Here is a 14102-nt window from a genome sequence, read left to right as displayed (position 1 = left end):
AAACTATAATGCATCATAAAAACACACAATTACTAACAAAATGTCAAGATGAATGCAATCTGCTGTTAATTAGATGGAATTGAAAACTCAAACCACCTTTCATATAATTGAAAATTTTTTATTTTATTTTTTTACTTTAAATTGATTTTTTTTGTATTTTCATATTGTTTTAATGTGTTGATGTTAAAAATAAATTTTAAAAAATAAAAAATATTATATTTTCAAGTGAAAAATATTTTAAAAACCAATCGCTACGGAATTCAAAAGCAATCACCAAATATCAATTAAAGGGACTAAACTTACCAAATGTAAAAATTCTAGGGACCAAATAAAATCATTTTTATACATCTTTCTACTAAAATCCTCCCTGTATCTTCTTAGTTCCAAGAAACTCACCTCACAACAGAGTTCCTCTTCTTGTTCAAGACGCTACCATTTTCTCCTCTTCAACACCACAAGCTCCCTTATATCATCACCAACCTCCCTCTCTATCTTCCAAAATCTTGAGCCCTCCCTCCTGCTTTTCATTTTTTTTTCATGGCCTCTTCTCCAGGGAGCTTAGACACTTCTGCAAATTCACACTCAGAAGGCAGTAGCAGCTATTTTTCTTTCAATACTAACAGTTCTTCTCGCTACCCTTTCATGACTTCTTCTTCTCTCACCGATCTTCTTGCTTCAAGTGATGAAGAACCCAATAATCATATCACAAATAATAGTAAGTTGTCTGATAGGATAGCTGAGAGAACTGGCTCTGGTGTGCCTAAGTTTAAGTCAATTCCTCCTCCTTCTTTGCCTTTATCTCCTCCTCCTGTTTCTCCTTCTTCTTACTTTGCTATTCCTGCTGGTTTAAGCCCTGCGGAGCTCTTGGACTCTCCTGTCTTGTTAAACCCTTCTAATGTAAGGTTTTGTGATACTTTTGATGTTTTGGTCTGATGATTGCATCTAAAGATAATTGCTTGGTGCTAAAGTTTCGGGCTTTCTTGTTTGTTTTTTTGTGGGACTGAAGCTAAATATTGGTTTTGGTAACTTCGATGGGATTTTTGAATGATGATTTTTGTTTGTTTTTTATCGTGTAGATTTTGCCATCTCCAACAACTGGAACGTTTCCAGCTCAGGCTTTTAATTGGAAGAGTAGTTATGGTAATAGCCTGCAAAATGTCAAGAAAGAAGACAGGACTTTCTCTGATTTCTCTTTCCAGCAACCAGCAAGGCCACCCACAACTTCAACAGCCATGTTTCAGTCTTCGAACGCCACAATTCAGCCTGTAAGAATCAATTTTTTTGGTGAGATTCTCTGTTTTAGATATATGATTGTGTTGTTTTAACTTTTCTTGAATTTGGTTGATTGGTAATTTTCAGGAACAGCAACAAACATGGGGGTTTCAAGAATCTGCGAAGCAAGATGCGTTTGTTTCAGGGAAGAATAGTATGGTAAAAATGGAATACAACTCTAATTCTATGCAGAGTTTCTCCCCTGAGATTGCTGCAATTCAAACAAACCCTCAAAGCAACAATGGGTTCCAATCTGATTATGGTAATCAACAACAGCAGTATCAATCTGTTAGGGAGCAGAGAAGATCAGATGATGGGTATAATTGGAGAAAGTATGGTCAAAAACAAGTTAAAGGAAGTGAAAATCCAAGGAGTTATTACAAGTGCACATACCCCAATTGTCCAACAAAGAAGATACTTGAGAGGTCTTTGGATGGACAAGTAACCGAGATAGTTTATAAGGGTAGTCATAACCATCCTAAACCTCAGTCTACTAGGAGATCATCATCATCAACAACAGCTTCTAATCTTGGAATGATACCGGCGCCTAATAGTAACCCTAATGAGATTCAAGAACAGTCATATGTTACTCATGGTAGTGGACAAATGGACTCCTCAGTTGCTACACCTGAGAATTCTTCAATTTCAATCGGGGATGATGATTTTGATTCTCAAAGGAGTAGATCAGGAGGTGGTGATGACTTTGATGAGGATGAACCTGAGGCCAAAAGATGGTAGGTTCTTGATTAACTAAGGATATAGACTTTAAAGCATATTATTCCGTGGTTTCTTTATCAGAGATTAGGTCCTGGAATGTTTGGTCGCAGTACTAATCTTATCGTGCTTGCTTATTTCAGGAAAAGAGAGGGTGACAATGAAGGGATTTCAGCACCTGGCAGCAAAGCAGTGAGAGAGCCAAGAGTTGTGGTTCAAACCACTAGTGACATAGACATCCTAGATGATGGGTACAGGTGGAGGAAATATGGGCAGAAAGTGGTCAAGGGAAACCCAAATCCAAGGTAAAAGCTCACTTTAACTCGAAGGATACACTCTGTTAGGCACAAAGTTTCTTCATATGGGAAAAAGAAACTAATCTTGGTGTTAATTAATGTATCATGTTTCAATTTCAAGCTTCAAAGGCTAAGCTTTTTGGTCTCAAAACCATGAGCCCTATTTCTTTCTGTATATTGTGGTACTTTGTAATGTTGATATTGAACTTGTTTTTCTAATTGGGTTCTGATTTTCGTTGGTTTATAGGAGCTACTACAAGTGCACATATCAAGGATGCCCTGTAAGAAAGCATGTTGAGAGAGCATCCCATGACCTTAGGGCAGTGATCACAACCTATGAAGGGAAGCACAACCATGATGTTCCTGCTGCTCGCGGCACCGGCAGCAGGTCATTGCCGGGCCACAACAACAATGGTAACAACAATAGCAACCATGCGGTAATGGCAATTATGCCATCAGCTGTAAACCATGTGTTTAACAATTCCATCAACAACCCTGTAAGGGATCAAAGGGTACCAACAACAACATCCGAAGGTAACATGCCTTTTACCCTAGAGATGTTGCAAAGTCCAGGAAGTTTTGGATTCTCAGGATTTGGAAACCTCATGGGGCCTTACATGAATCAATCATCAACAGATGAAGTTTTTTCAAGGGCCAAAAGGGAATTGGAAGTGGAAAATTTTTGGTAGGAAACAGCCACTACTACTAAAAAGAAAAAAAATTCTCTCAAAAGAATAAGAAAGTCATCAAAGTTCATCTCTCATTAATTGCATTCAAGTTTGGTTATTTTCTTTGTTGTATATTTTTTCCACTACTACAAAAGGGATTTGGTCGTGTATATTCCAATTGTATTTGTCATAGTTTATAGGAGTTCTTGTTGCCTATCCATGTCCTTAACATAAACATATATATATTTTTTATTGTTTCGAGGCTTTTAGCTACACACACTACAATGCAAGCCTCAAATCAATTTTTGTATCCCATCAAATACATGATAGCATTTTTTTTTCTTAATTTAATTTACTGGGTTTGGAAAATTGAACTCAAAAATTTGGATTTCATATCTTCTAGGGCAAACTGAAAATACCCAAAAGGGTCCCCGCCCTAAAGAAGTAAAAAATGCTACTTCCCTCTAGGCCCGTTTGCTGGAAAATAAAATAGTTTTTTTTGAGAAGGAAATTCTAAATATTCTGGAGAAAATAAGCTGGAAAATAATTTATTAATAATTTATTTTTTAAAAATTTATTAAAATAATGAGGAATAAATTTTACAAATTAAAAAATTAAATAAGAATAAAATTAAAAAAAATATAATTTTATAAATTATTTCAGATAAAAAAAAATAATCAAAATAATATTAGATCAAATAAAATATAAAAAAATTGAAAGATAAAGAAATTAAAATAATAATAATTAATATTTCATAAATTATTTCAAATAAAATAAGTAACAATTAAAAGAATGAGGACTAAATTTGATAGATAAAAAATTTCAATAAAAAATGATAAGGAAAAAGCAAATAACAATTATAAAAATAAAGACCAAAGTTAATGTAAAAATTAAATTTTAAAAGATAAAATTAAAAAATAAATATTCAAAACAAAATATATTTAGCAATTAAAAGTTTGAGAATCAAATTTGATATAATCAACAAATAATGACATTTTTAAATTTTTCACAATTTCCGGAAAGTGTTTTCCGCCGAAATTTTTCAGGAAAACACTTTCCTGAAAACCAAGTCAAATTTTTCTTTAACTGGAAAGTATTTTCCGTTAACCAACTTTTCTAATGGCAAACAAACACATGAAAGGAAACCACTTTTTGAAAAACAAAGACAGCCAAAAGGAAAAACACTTTTCTAGAAACCAGGTAAAATTTTTTTTAACTGGAAAATATTTTCTATTGACTAAAAAGTATTTTTTTGTTGATTATTTTTTTAATAGCAATCAAAAGTTTGAGGATCAAATTTGATATAATTAGCAAATAATGACATTTCTAAAATTTTCACAATTTCCAGAAAGTGTTTTCAGCTCAATATTTTCAGGAAAACACTTTCCTGAAAACCAAGCTAAATTTTCCTTTCACTGGAAAGTGTTTTCCGTTAACTAACTTTTCTAATGGCAAACAAACACATGAAAGTTTGGAAAGTAGTTTCCCGGAAATCACTTTTCAGAAAACAAACACAACCAAAAGAAAAACACTTTGCTGGAAACCAAATAAAAATTTTCTTTAACTGGAAAATATTTTCTGTTGACCGGAAAGTGTTTTCTTTTAACGGGAAAGTATTTTTCGTTGACTAAAAAATATTTTTTATTGATCATTTTTTTAATAATAAATAAATAAAAAAAATTTAAATTTTTTTTTTTAAAAATTACTTTTTAAAAAACAAATATTCCCTAAGTTTTTGCCACATTCCTTCTTGCTAGTGCTTTTTTGAACCAAATCTTGCAGTGGAAGGGGAACCTTTTCTGGCGGGTCCCGAAATCCAGGCATGCATACACCACTGGTCACGTTGGCTATGGAGGGTTGAATGGGTCAAAGATGGAGGCTGGCTAGAGCCTGGAGATTGCTTGGTGAGCACGTCAGTCAAAGTCAGCTCTTACATTCATTATGTACACACTTGGATCCTTCCTGGTTGCTCCCTAGTGGGACCCATTTTACCTCCACTGATCTGCGGTGGTGCCACTTGCCACCTATCCACCCTCCATGAATTCGTTTTATTTGAAAACCTCAATTTAGCCCTTAACTTATAATATACTCATACTCAGTTAAATCCTGTACTTAATACTCAATTTAGCCCTTAAACTCTCATCTACAACTATTTCGAAAAGGAATTTAGGAAGGAATTGAAAATCACAAGGGTTTAAGGTCATCACTAGATAGTCTCATAAAATGATAGAAAGTCTGAATTATTATTGAATTTCCGAATTAGCCCACAAGTTGGGTTAAGGTAATTAGTAAAATTATAAAAATAATAAATCCTGATTATTCAATAAAATAAAAATGTTTTTCAATTCCTAAAAATTTATAAAAATGTTCTAGGATAAAAAAAAAAAGAAAACACAGACCTAAAACAACAGGAATTTGAGGCTCGAAACAACCCAACAAGCATAGATTAATCCCCTTTTTTTAAGTAATATATCTAGTTTTTACTAACACTATTTCAAACACAAGTATATTTTAAAATAACAAAGTCCTTAACCAGTGACCATGAATCTCTTTTTAGGTTTTTTTCTCTCAAAGAAAGGAAAAAATAAAAATTACTCAAATCATGAAAGATCACCGGCAACACGCACCCTGAAGTGATAACTTGTGTCGTTCTAACATCCAGAGCTAAAGTTATGATCAAACTACTTTAAGAATATGAAAAATATCATCTACACTACTGTCACCCTATCATTTGCGGTGGTTTGTCTTATCGAGATCAGCATCTGACATCTCAACTCCTCCGATATCTTCTTCATCAAATATTATATGGTTTTGAGAGCTCGGGAGGGAGAGAGACGTTTAGCTTTGATGGAAAAGGTACATTTAAAACAAAATGGATGGCCTATAGGCAATGGTCTACTCTGCCTTTTCCTCGACCGACACAACAAGGCCTAAATCTATCTTGTGCTCCCATCTCCGAGCCGTCCTCTTCGGTTCTTTCTTTATTAAAGTTTGCCTATGTTTTGTACTTTTGTATATTTTGTTTGATAGCCCGAGTCTTGTTCAATTGTCACATTTGAAATTGTAAGGAAATTTGCTTAGATAAGATCGCCAACAACATTATATGGAGAGGTAGCTGCCAGTAGGAAGACACATGGGTACACTTGTTTGTGTTAGGGGTGCTAGTTTAAGAAAACAATAAACAAATGTTACTAGTTTGCTTCTTGAAAAAGAATTGCTAGTTTATTGAGTAGGGTTTTTTTTTTTTTTTGTTATATGGGAAAGTTGATAGAAACTCGAACAAAAAGGGCTTTGGATTTGGTTGCTTGCTCAAGTTTTTGTAGCAATTGAATTGAAATAAAACCATTCAGAATTACTCTTTTTTCTTCTCTTTTTAAGATAAGGATTTGGAAATTTATTTTAGCTATTATATAAATCCGGATTGATCATGTGTCTACCTCGAACCGGTTGATCTAAATAGTCAATTAAAGATAAAGAAACTCAAATTATCCCGCGAACTGAAAAAAATTTATTGATTTTTTTATCTCAAAATAATACTGTTTTTACTTTAAAAAAATTGAATAGTATTTGCTTATTTTTCCTAGTTATCTTTTCATAGTGTTTTTATTTTTTTTTTATTTAGTCTAGGAAATCAAATATTAAAACTGGTAATTTTATTTGTTTCGTTCAGGGTTTCTATTGATTCTATAGGTTGGTTTTTGAATCTATTCGACTTTAATTCTAATTTTTTATAAACTTGGTATCTTCCTTTCTCCCCCATTGACGAGAAGGAAAAGAGGAGGAAAGGGAAGAAGAGCATGGAGAGTCCTGGATTAGCTGGCATGCATGACCATCTTGTACAGAGTAAAATCCATTACATAATTTCACAATGGAGGTTGACCCAAGACTCTCTTTCTCAATCCATTTCCTTCTTCTGGTCAATTTATAATAACATGTATCACGGCACCCTGCCTGTGGTGCACGATCACTTATCGTACGCCACAAGTCTCGAGTATTTTCAAGTCCTTTTCCGTGCATGGTAAGAACAACTTTCCAATTAATCCATGATGCACGCTTGGTTTACGTGTGAAAAGACTCGTATATGCTGCCCACCTCTAACATGCATTTACACCGCAATCATTGTTCACTTGAGGAAAATTTATTATTATATATAAAAAAAAACACCATTATGGACCCAATGTACATATTATTTACGTAATTAATTTGAATTAGACCAAACTAGTTAACAATTGGTTGAACCGCTAATTCAGACCAATTGAATTAGTTCAAGATCAACCCGTCATGATGTATTAATTGATAAAAAATCTAAAAAAATTATTTTTCTAGTTACTGAACCGTGGAAATCATGTATTAAAATAAAAATTCTTTACTAACAAACAACATATCTATTACATAATTAAAAATTGATAAATTATATATAAGAATATAATACCGATATTATATATAACTTAGGCTTAAAAACCTTCAAATAAGAGCTCGATATAAACAGATCCAGGCCCACTAACTATTACCAAACCAAGTCCTATGAGGCCCATCAAAAATCAAAATCTCCACGTTTCCCACTAACCACCTTAACGGTCACACCACGTCATCATCCACTTTACCACTCACACACTGCCACCCGTCCCTCTATACCCCACCAAAACACCCTTTGTCCCCAGTTTACTCTTCAAACCCTCTCATATCTTCAAATCTCACCATGCCTCCATTATAATCTTCTTCCCCGTCTGTTTCGCTTGCTTTTTCGCAGTCAAAGGCCCATCGTGCATCTCTAATGACTTTTGCTTTTGCCCTCCACAAAACCCGGACTTCACCATCCACCGCCACCGCTGCTGCCACCTCCTGTTGTACCGTCTTTCAACACCTCATCGCCGACGTCTACGTACTTCTCGCCTTTCTCAACATCTTTCTACATCAAAACCGTAACTGGAGAAGAAATCATCATTTGAAAAAAAATTAAAAAAAATGAATAAATCATCTCCATCGTTTATTTTATCGAATTATTCTCTACCGTTTGATGATGATACTTTTGATTTCCAGCTCAGTAACAATCTGGATGGGTCGGGTCAACCCGATGAATTCGGGTTGGAGCTTTGTCAGACTTTGAATCCGGGTGGGTTTTCAGTGATCCATAGAAAATCAAGAGACTTGTATAGCTTGCAATATCTGTTTGATTTGCTTAAAATCTGTAAGTTAATCAAATCACGCAAAATCAACGGTGTAGATTCAATGTTGTTCTTTTCTTGATGACGATGATTAGAGAGGTTGTGTTAATAAAAGTAGCGGATTTTCATGGAGTGGCAATATAGGTAGTAAATGCTCCATTTTTAGGCTAAAACGGGAACAATCAAAAAATGCGGAGGCTTTGGTCTGTAAACGATCTATGGTTAATCGAATCATGCAAAATCAATGGTGTAAATTTAATGTTGATGATGATGATTGGAGAGGCTGTGTTAATGAAAGTAAAGAACTTTTCATGGAGTGGCAATGAAGGTAGTAAATACTTGGTTTCGGGGCTAAAACCAGAACTGTCAAAAAATACGGAGGCTTTTGTCGGTGAAGGACTAATGATTAATCGAATCATGCAAAATCAACAGTGTAGATTCAATGTTGCTGATGATGATGATTAGAGAGGTTGTGTTAATGAAAGTAAGGAATTTCTCATGGAAAGGGAATATAGGTAGCAAATGCTCGGATTCTAGGCTAGAACCTGAACTATAAAAAAAACGCAGATGCTTTGGTCGGTAAAGGACCGATGGAGCCATGGGTTACGTTGAAGAGAAATATGAAGAATGTTAAGTGAGAATGTTGATATTAGTTTTAAGATAACATGTTTATGTTGACGTTGGTGTTACGAGTAATGGTTCGAGTGTAAATAGTTGGTTCCCAAGTAGTTATCAAAAACAAAATAAGAGTTTCAAAATCTATATGATTGAAGCTGATAAGGTGTTTTTCGATGAATATGGATTGAAAAAGGGTATCACACTATGGCCTTGTGCAGTGCAGATGAGGAAAGAGACAATGATTTTGGGGATTAGTAGGGATGCTGATTGAAAATTAGTAGAGAAAGGTCGGGGAACAGTGAGGATTCAACCGGTGTGGTCATCGGAGTTATATGGCAGATTTGGACAGGACAGGGCCGAAGGGTTTGATTTCGCGGAGTGGTTGAAAATGTGGTGGAGGAGAGGGATTCTATTAAAGGGACTGGATTTCATTTGATTTCGAAGTTGGTTGAGACATGTGCGATTTGTTTTATTGATGAGTTTCATTATAATCAATGGCAGAGATGTTGTCCGGGGAAACGTATCCGAAAATTTAAGATCGATGCTTGCAGCTAGCTTTTTTAGATCTCTCAGAGAAAGTGGAGTTTTGTCCATCAGTAGTGGTAACTGGTAGGGCAATAGTCTGCATTTTGTTCTCTGTTCTGATAGTTTATTCGTAGTTTCTGTGTTCTTGAATTGTTATACTTGTGAATACAACATTCAATTTAAAGTTGTGTCAATTTTGAAATGTTATTGTGATATGTTCTTAGCATAAATAGATTTCAATAATGTTTTTGCCATAAACCTATAATTTTGTTTGAATGAAGCATAACCCTAGAATTGAAATGCTTGGAAATTGAGCTTCAGATATAGTGTAATTGAATAATTTTTTTAGTTTAATGTGGGTGTTCGGGTCAGTTTGGGCGCACCTCGACTAATCCCACAGGCCCTGAAGTTAATGACCATGTAAGCCTCCAGTGGCCATCATATAAGCAACTACAGGGTTCGAACCTGAGACCATAGAGAGAGTAAACATCTTGATCCCAAGCTCTTACCACTGGGCCACCACCTAGATGGTTGTAATTGAATATTTTTGTTTCTTCTTATTAGCATTCAATTTATTAAAAAAATAAAAGAAAAAAAGAAGCGTGTTTGGTTCAAGAGAATATATAAATCATATCTCCTATTTTCTCATTAAATTAATCTCCTTTTGTCTTAAGATAATAAATAAACACTTTTGATGTAAACATCATGAATATAAAAATCTAGAAACCCACAGTCAAATCAACCTTTTAATAAATAAATAAATTCAAGCATGTGATTAAGTTTAACACAACAATAACCTGTACCGAGACACCAAAACTATAATAATTAAATCCCCACCCAATGCCAATACAAAGACGTGAACAAAAAGTATAGAAAAACACCACGAAGATTGATTAATTCTTTGATAAGTGAAGAGAAGTTCTTTTATGAACCAAAGTAAGAGAAATCTCTCATAACACACAATAATAATTGCTGAAATTAAAATCCGTTACAAGCTAAATACTCTATTTATACTAGGTAAAAATATCTTAACTAAATAAAATAGGAAAAAAAATCTAAATTAACTAGGAAACTAATATAATTTCTGTATAACAGCTTCTAGATCTTATTACAAGGCCTTACCGATGTTCGATTGTCTTGAAATTTTAATCCAACATAAAATCAGATCTTTAGAATCTTCTGGTAAAATTTTAACTCGATCCAATAATCGAATAAGAAATTATATTTGTTAGAGTAAAAATATGTATTAGAAAAAATAAACTTTTAACTACTAAAATTAATTAGCTCATAAAATAGATGAATGAGACTCCTCTTATATATAAAACTAAATTGACTAAGATTTAATCGTTATTTATTAAATATATAGCCTTGGTCAAAATACTTTGAATACACTTATTAAATGCATCTTTTAGCTTCTTTATTTTTGATGTTATAATTGATCCAATTGAAACCTACGGTGAGTTTTTAGGTGTAGCCGTATTAATGTTATTTACCTTGTGCTAGTTACATGTAGAGAAACTTTGTTTAATAGCTATCAAGGGTTTCTACAATTTCTGCACCAAAGAAAACCACCAGATCTTCAGCAGAAACTTTGTTGATGATCAACAGTATGAAAGAAGCAAAGTTTTCATGATCTCAGATCAGGTTGTTAAATTCTTCTTCACCAAATATCCACATTGATCTCTTTAGCTCCCATTTGGCATTGAACCAACGAGCCATGGAGAGACCAAGTGGCAACTGCCCATTTACTTTTGTTGGAGGTAAATGAAGTAAGAAATCTGAACCACCAAAGCTAAATTCTTGATTTCTTCTTTCTTTATGCTAAGACTCCCTCTCAACCATCCATTTCTCTTTTCTGTCAAATGGGTTCTCAGATCTCCCATGTCCTCTATTCATTCTGCTTCATCTTCACATTTTCTTTGCCTAACAGCCTCTTAGGCATCTTCTCTGTCCATTAAAACAATGTCACAGGTAAATAATTCATCTACGCATTTTCAGAACCCTTCAAGACTTCGTTTCGATGAGGAAGTTAGAGTTGGGATTCATGTTGTCTGTCAGCATGTTGATATGATTAACTCTAGAGGCCTCTGGTTTCATGATGACCCTTTAGAGTACACTTTGCCTCTCTTGCTGTTACAACTCTCTCTTATTTCTATCATCACACGTTCCATTTACATCTTTCTCAAGCCCCTTGGCCAGCCTTCCATTGTTTCTCATATTCTTGTAAGTTCCTCTCTCTACATGTTCTCCTCTCATGCAAATTAATGATTTCTTGATATATCACTCTGATTTGAGAGGTTGTCTCTGATCATATGTTTTTGATGTTTTGAATTCATCAGGGAGGGGTAATTCTAGGTCCTTCTATTCTCGGGCACAACTTGGCATTTATGAACAAAATCTTCCCACGAGAAGGAAGAATTACACTCGAGACCTTGTCAGTGTTTGGCATCATGCTGTTTATCTTCCAGGTTGGGGTGAAGATAGATCCTTCCATCGTTTGGAAATCAGGTAAACGAGCGCTGATCGTAGGAATTCTAGGCTTCTTCATTCCATTTGCTTTGGCTTCATCTATCAGATTACTCCTATGCCATTCTATCTCACTGGATGACACTGTGTGCCATGTGCTCCAGCTAGTGGTATTAATGCAGTCTGTTACAGCCTTCCCAGTTATTGCTATCTTTCTTGCTGAGTTCAAGATACTTAATTCTGATATTGGAAGACTTGCTAGTTCTTCATCAATGATATGTGACATGTGCTTTTGGTCCTTTATGTCGATATTCTATGTGGCACATGTAGCTAAAGAAAAATCAATGCAATCAGCAATTGGCTCTATTCTATCAGTTGGATTCCTTGTTTATCTTTTGTTATTTGGAATCCGTCCTGCAGCATTGTGGGCAATTCGAAATACTCCAGAAGGTAAACCTGTGAAAGATGCTTATATCTATGTGGTTTTTGTTGCATTAATGGGCTTCGGATTTCTTGGTGAAGTCATCGGAATAAATTCGCTTATAACAAGTTTCCTTCTGGGGTTGGTCATACCAGATGGGCCACCATTGGGAGCAGCAATAGTGGACAGGCTTGATTGTTTTGTATCCGCATTGCTTATGCCCATCTTTTTCACCCTATGTGGATTAAAGACCAATGTTTTTTCCGTTCAGAAATGGAAGACCGTGGTCGTAATTCTATTGGTTGTTTTCGTTGGTTTCTTGGGAAAAATTATAGGCACAATGCTACCTCCTCTATTCTGCAGAATGCCATTTCGAGATGCCCTTGCTCTAGGTCTTCTCATGAACTCCAAAGGCATTGTTGAACTTGTCCTGTTGAATGACTGGAAGACAAACAGTGTAAGCCACCTGTGACATGTTTCCTTTTGACTTGGTCTTAATGCTTTAGAACTCCTAATTAACTGCATATCTCCCCTTTCCGATGGCAGAACTTTTCTGAGATATAGTTAAAACATAAATGATATGATAAACTAGTTTGACAGAACTTATAAGCATATTGTTGCTGGAGACCTAGAAGAGGGTTACTTCTATTTGCTTAATCAATAGAGATAGTTGCCTTAATGTGCAGGACAGCATGACCGATGAATGCTTCGCCATTATGATTCTCTCTGTGGTGGTTTTAATAGGGGTAATCTCACCACTTGTGAAAGCTCTTTATGATCCTTCGAGGAGGTTTCTGGCTTACAGGAGAAGGACTATACGCCATCATCAAAGCAACGAAGAACTCCGGATTCTCGCTTGTGTTCTTAGCCAAGATAATGTCCAGACAATTATCAACCTTCTTGATGTCTCGAACCACACCAACGATAACCCTATCGGTATATATGTCCTCCACCTCATCAAGCTAGTTGGACGTGCTTCCTCTCTACTGATCACACACCTTCCACGCGAAAAACCTTCTCAAAACCCTACTGAGTCAGAAAGAATCTTCAACGCATTTAAAAAATTCGAACATGAAAATTGCAGTCATGCTGCTCTGCATTGCTGTAAAAGCATTTCGCCTTATGAAACTATGCACAATGATGTGTGCTCCGTAGCCTTAGAGCACAGAATATCTTTCATAATTATTCCTTTTTACAAGCAGAGCATAAATGGGAAAATGGTGAACTCATTTCATGTATTCAGGCACCTGAACAAGAATGTGCTTGACAAGGCTCCTTGTTCAGTTGGGGTACTCGTCGATCGTGGGAATTTTAGGAAATCTCTCGCGGAGCTTTTATCTTGTCGAATTGTTGTGCTATTCTTCGGTGGTGCAGATGACAGAGAAGCACTAGCTTATGCTGTGCGCATGTCAGGGAATCCTCATGTATCAGTCACACTTTTACATTTCACTACGACATCAACTTCTGAGGGTGCCGAAATTGCTGGTGGTACAGAAAGGAGCAAGAGGCTCGACTCTGAAATATTAGATGAATACGAGTTAAACGCCGAAGAGAATGAACGTGTCTCTTACCTAGAGAAGGTAGTTATGGACAGTGAAGGTGTTCTTGCTGTGATTGAATCAATCGAGAATTCTTATGACCTTGTCATGGTTGGGAAGCGACATGGAGAGTCAGAGTTGATGTCTAACCTTGAGAAGTGCAATGAACATATAGAGTTAGGGGCAATAGGAGAGATGCTAGCCGTCACAGATTCTAAGCTAAGAGCTTCTGTTTTGGTGGTTCAACAACAGACTAAAGTTTGGGGTTTGCGCGACGCAGAGGACTCATCACTACTAAGAAGAGAAGAAAAAGATGTTGCAGGAGTTCCTAATAGCAATGTCTATAGGATTTGATTATTTTTTAGCAATATATCCTCCTTTTTTTCCTTTTTTTTTATGCTTTAAATCCCTCTGATTTA

The 14102-nt window shown here is 35.3% G+C and overlaps 2 protein-coding genes across 2 annotated transcripts; both read left to right on the top strand.

Moving 5' to 3' along the window:
* Nucleotides 1–375: 375 nt before the first annotated feature.
* Nucleotides 376–3252, top strand: LOC133668722 (probable WRKY transcription factor 25). Its single transcript, XM_062088669.1, has 5 exons — nucleotides 376–897; nucleotides 1077–1265; nucleotides 1360–2006; nucleotides 2130–2291; nucleotides 2530–3252. Exons 1-5 carry the CDS (start codon nucleotides 538–540, stop codon nucleotides 2969–2971), a joined length of 1800 nt encoding a protein of 599 aa, XP_061944653.1. The 5' UTR covers nucleotides 376–537; the 3' UTR covers nucleotides 2972–3252.
* Nucleotides 3253–11220: 7968 nt separating this feature from the next.
* Nucleotides 11221–14102, top strand: LOC133668628 (cation/H(+) antiporter 15-like). Its single transcript, XM_062088581.1, has 3 exons — nucleotides 11221–11481; nucleotides 11598–12613; nucleotides 12837–14102. Exons 1-3 carry the CDS (start codon nucleotides 11221–11223, stop codon nucleotides 14035–14037), a joined length of 2478 nt encoding a protein of 825 aa, XP_061944565.1. The 3' UTR covers nucleotides 14038–14102.

The sequence above is a fragment of the Populus nigra genome, chromosome 11 (genome assembly GCF_951802175.1).
Source record: "Populus nigra chromosome 11, ddPopNigr1.1, whole genome shotgun sequence".
NCBI lineage: Eukaryota > Viridiplantae > Streptophyta > Magnoliopsida > Malpighiales > Salicaceae > Populus > Populus nigra.
This window is presented reverse-complemented; position numbering and strand designations above follow the sequence as displayed.

Bases quoted from the DNA above. Each gene is read 5' to 3' on its own strand.
- LOC133668722 (XM_062088669.1), top strand. From the start codon at position 538: ATGGCCTCTTCTCCAGGGAGCTTAGACACTTCTGCAAATTCACACTCA. The intron at 898-1,076 runs GTAAGGTTTTGT...TTTATCGTGTAG, and splicing joins TCTTGTTAAACCCTTCTAAT to ATTTTGCCATCTCCAACAAC. The intron at 2,007-2,129 runs GTAGGTTCTTGA...TGCTTATTTCAG, and splicing joins GAACCTGAGGCCAAAAGATG to GAAAAGAGAGGGTGACAATG.
- LOC133668628 (XM_062088581.1), top strand. From the start codon at position 11,221: ATGTCACAGGTAAATAATTCATCTACGCATTTTCAGAACCCTTCAAGA. The intron at 11,482-11,597 runs GTAAGTTCCTCT...TGAATTCATCAG, and splicing joins CCATTGTTTCTCATATTCTT to GGAGGGGTAATTCTAGGTCC. The intron at 12,614-12,836 runs GTGACATGTTTC...TGTGCAGGACAG, and splicing joins ACAAACAGTGTAAGCCACCT to CATGACCGATGAATGCTTCG.